The 4,251-nt window shown below is 35.2% G+C and overlaps 1 protein-coding gene across 2 annotated transcripts in view; it reads right to left on the bottom strand.

The window, feature by feature from the left end:
• The window catches only part of LOC104719514 (ubiquitin receptor RAD23d-like), a 3,327-nt gene continuing 720 nt past the window's right edge, over window positions 1,645–4,251 (bottom strand). The window contains exons 2-12 of one of the 2 annotated variants that reach the window (XM_010437447.1): window positions 3,802–3,960; window positions 3,639–3,704; window positions 3,479–3,525; window positions 3,319–3,372; window positions 3,042–3,219; window positions 2,766–2,906; window positions 2,607–2,672; window positions 2,476–2,523; window positions 2,289–2,395; window positions 2,116–2,194; window positions 1,645–1,991 (exon numbers count right to left, since the gene is read on the bottom strand). In XM_010437447.1, the coding sequence (XP_010435749.1) occupies window positions 1,872–1,991; window positions 2,116–2,194; window positions 2,289–2,395; window positions 2,476–2,523; window positions 2,607–2,672; window positions 2,766–2,906; window positions 3,042–3,219; window positions 3,319–3,372; window positions 3,479–3,525; window positions 3,639–3,704; window positions 3,802–3,960 (1,065 nt within the window). In that variant the 3' untranslated portion in view covers window positions 1,645–1,871. The remainder of the gene's footprint in view (window positions 1,992–2,115; window positions 2,195–2,288; window positions 2,396–2,475; window positions 2,524–2,606; window positions 2,673–2,765; window positions 2,907–3,041; window positions 3,220–3,318; window positions 3,373–3,478; window positions 3,526–3,638; window positions 3,705–3,801; window positions 3,961–4,251) is intronic. The other variant, XM_010437449.1, reaches the window with a different exon arrangement.

Genomic DNA, 4,251 nt, shown 5'->3' with positions numbered 1-4,251 from the left:
TTGCTTAATTTTTGTTTTTTTTTTGTTTCGTAAATGAAACTTGTATATGTAGTATATATATTTATTGTTTATAAACAATCCACTGTAGCACATTAACTAAATTCTCTTTGAAGACTAAAATTTTGGGTTTAAATCCTCGAAGTTGTTCTTTAGTTTCATAAAGGAAATTAAATTGATATATATGTGGAATATATATTTTTTGTTTGATAAACAATACGTTGTAGCACATTGGCTAAATTCGTCTTTGGAAACTATGAAATTTCGGATTCAAATCCCGGCAGAGAAAATCTTTTGTAGTGCATTGGCCAAATTTCTCTTGGAATATTTAAATTCTAGGTTCTATTTTTGGCAGCAAATTTTTGTTTTTTTTTGTTTCATAAAGGAAATTTATATATGTAGCATTATATATTTATTGTTTATAAACAATTCACCGTAGCACATTGACTTAATTCTCTTTGAAGACTAAAATTTTGGGTTCAAATCCTCGAAGTTGTTCTTTAGCTTCATAAAAGAAATTAAACTAATGTATATGTGTAATATATATTCTTTGTTTATTATTTGTTTAACAAACAATCCGTTGTAGCACATTGGCTAAATTCCTCTTTCGAAACTCTGAAATTCCGGGTTCAAATCCTGGCAACAGAAATCTTTTGTAGAGCACTGGCTAAATTTCTCTTTGAAGACTAAAATTCTAAGTTCTATTTCCGGCATCAAATTTTTGTTTTTTGTTTCATAAAGGAAACTTATATATGTAGTATATATTTTTATTTTTTATAAACAGTCTACTATAGCACATTGACTAAATTATCTTTGAAGACTAAAATTTTGGGTTCAAATCCTCGAAGTTGTTCTTTATTTTCATAAAGGAAATAATGATGTATATGTGTAATATATATTCTTTGTTTAACAAAAAATCCGTTGTAGTACATTGGCTAAATTCCTCTTTGAAAACTATGAAATTTCGGGTTTAAAACGCGGCAACGGAAATATTAGCTAATTTTACCCCTAAAACCGAAATTTACCCTTACAATAAAAGAACTACCCGAAATAACTGAATCCGAAAATATCGAAATTATCCTTAAATAAACAAAAAAAACAAATCTAAGGGGTAAATTTTTTCTTAGAAATTTCATTTGTAAACTTTTTTGTAGAGTTTCTTTTAAATTAATGTTTAGTTGAAAAAAACTAATTTTGGTTACTATTCAGTAAAAAACTAAAATAACCGAACCAAAATTTATTTCGGTAAAATTCACCAAAATAACCAAAGTACCAGGACTGGTTTTCCCATCAAGATAATCAGATCATGTCCAAGTGTGAGACAGAACTGGGAGCGTCGTGATTTTCTCCACCACTAGCCATTGCATGCGGTTATCACAACAAACTCTGTAGATTAAAGAAGAATCTTCACCATCTTTCACAAAAAATGGAGCATCTTTTGTTTTAACAAGTAGCGCCAATATATGGATCTGAATGGCGGTTTCCTTTTACGCCAGCTCTTTTAAACCAGGTTAGACACAGTTCAATTAGTAAAAGCAGAGGAATATCTGACCTTTCTTAACTTGAAATGAGTCAATAGCTCCAAATCTCACACTGTTAATCTACCTAATAATTGTGCAATTGAGAAAAAGGGAGATTCAAAGCCTATGAAAAAGAGAAGAACATCTTCAAACCAGATAAACTATGATAGTTTTAAATGTAACGTAAACACATCCGACTCCCATGAACATAAACATGAAACTGTCAAATGGCATTGGAGAAGAGATTATCATATTAAAAAGAAGAAGAAAAAAAAAAAGGAAGAAAAAGAAAGAAAGATGGGTCTCTTGAGTTTAGGAAGGAGGAGGAATGGATTTGCTTTGTTTCTTCATCCATTATTGGTCCTCAAACTCGTGCATGTGATCTAGAAGGTAGTTAGCTGCAAGTTCTTCATTCTTGTTACACGCAAAGAACACCTCTAAGACCATGGCACGATCAAACCCCATCGCTTCAAGCTGTGCCCCCGAACAACAATAACAATATCACATTTCAATACAATACAGATATTTTGAGGAGCAAGTGTAGCTAGTAATGCCATCTAGTTTAAGTACAAATGTAAAAAAGATCAGAGGAACAAACCCGTTCAATGGCTTCACGCTCTTCAGGTGTAACGGTAACAGCTTGTGGCATTGCTGCTTCCAACTGTTCCATAACATTCCTGGTGGCATTGGTGAGATAATGAAATGTCAGCTTACAGGCTTTGTTGAACAAAGAATATGATATTAAAAAGAGAATGATGATCTAAAACTCACTCTTCTCCCTCGACAGGTTCATTTATCAAGCGTAGGAAGTCAGTCTGATGCTCTTGAATTAGTCTCACAAGCTGCGGGTTTTGTTTACCGAGCTCCTGAAGCATAGGCTGTAGAACAAAACAGTATCAAGTGGAAAATCCATGCCATATAAACTACCCAATAAAGACTAAGAGGTTTATAATTTTACCTGTAGAATTTGTGGGTTTGCTTGTACCATAGCTCGCAATGCTTGGAACTATGAAAATGTAAAAGAATTACAAATGTCACAAGAGAGAAATGAAGATTTCTCTTCTTGAATGGAAAAGAATTTGAAAATACCTGCTGACTGTTACGTAGGAAATCAAGATTACCAGCTCCAGCACCAGCATCTGCAGCGGGCATGCCCTGGGAGCAGATAGATAAGAGTGGATGTCAATAAAACAAATTCACAAGGGAAAACTAACAAAACAAACAGATGCACCAGTTTAAAATATATACCTGGGGGAACAGGTTTAATGGATTTGCGTTTGGGCCACCAGTTGCAGCTGCTTGTTGGGGCTGTGCTTGAGGATTTGCTGCCTGTTCACCAGTAGATGGGGCTTGAGCAACTGGCGGGAGTTCAGCTTGAGCAGGGATACCCTGAATTGTATCAAACAAAATTTCAATTGATTAGACACAGAGCAAATGTTGATAAAGTTCTGGCAAATCGAAAACCAAAGGTAAAAACATTATATCAAAGAAAAACATAAAATGAAGAAGTGAAATGAAACATACTGAGTATAGATATTCAACAGCTCTTTCAGGATTGTTGAAGGCAGCCCTCAGAGCACGAACAACAGTGTCACGGTCCCAACTACCTCCACCCATGTCAAGAATTTGCTGAACAGTGGACTCTAAAACAGTTCCAGCAACAAGGTTTGACGCTGCTTGACCATACACATCTGTTTGAACCCTATTTTAACCAAGGAGGAGGACAACAATTTTATATGATCATCAATCAGTTAAGCAGAAATTCGAAAACAAATATAATACAATTCTGAAAAGTTCTTACGAAGCAGCAGCAGCTGGAGCTGCAGCAGTTGCAGTTACACTTGTAGGCTCTGGACTGCAAAACGCAAGTAAAAAGAAGAGAAAATCAGCAAAGAGGCAAATACAAAAGAAGCTGACAATTTCGCTTTCAAATCAATACAAGAAGAAGGGCAGGAACTCACACTGAGACAGTTGGAGCAGAAACCTGAGGGGTAGGAGCAGGCTGAGACTAAGAATCCAAGCAATTCCATTAGACACAAAACTAAGAATATGATCTACATATACTTGTTTCTTGTCACTTACAAATAGACCATAACAATAATACATAAGAACTTTATTCACCTGGGTAGCACTAGGTGTTGGTGCTGGTGCAGATGCGGTTGATGCCCCACTTGGAGAAGGCTTGGTCTGCATTCCATCAAGATAAAAACTCGTTAGCATCCGCTAATTACTAAGAATCCTGTTACTAATACTAATACTAAAAACTGTGGACCTAATACATCACCTTGGACAACATGATAACAATGAAACTGTTCTCAACAACATTGTTCTCTTCCAATGTAGTCTCATCCTTTAAAACCTTCCCTTGGTGGATCAGCATCTGCTTAGCAGCAGGGTATTGCGCACCTTGAACAGTTTCTATAGCTTGTTTAACATCAGAAACCTGACATCACCCAAATATATTATTCAAGTGCCTCAAGATTAAGTGAATCGATTAGAACTATACAAATCAAACCAGATTGGGATCCCTAACATACTCTTGATTCGATACAACAACCCATACAAATCACTAGAGTTACATGCTCACGAAAAACCCTAATTCGTAATTCAAAATCAGTTTACATAAAACACGAATCGTCACTAAAATTTCCCAAACCCTACAAAACGAAAACCTAGAATTTCAAATCAAAGAGCCACGAGATTCACTAATCCAACCACACACACAAAAAAAAAA

Source organism: Camelina sativa, chromosome 10 (assembly GCF_000633955.1).
Source record: "Camelina sativa cultivar DH55 chromosome 10, Cs, whole genome shotgun sequence".
NCBI lineage: Eukaryota > Viridiplantae > Streptophyta > Magnoliopsida > Brassicales > Brassicaceae > Camelina > Camelina sativa.
The sequence above is the reverse complement of the archived record's forward strand: the minus strand, read 5'-3'. Positions and strand labels throughout refer to the sequence as shown.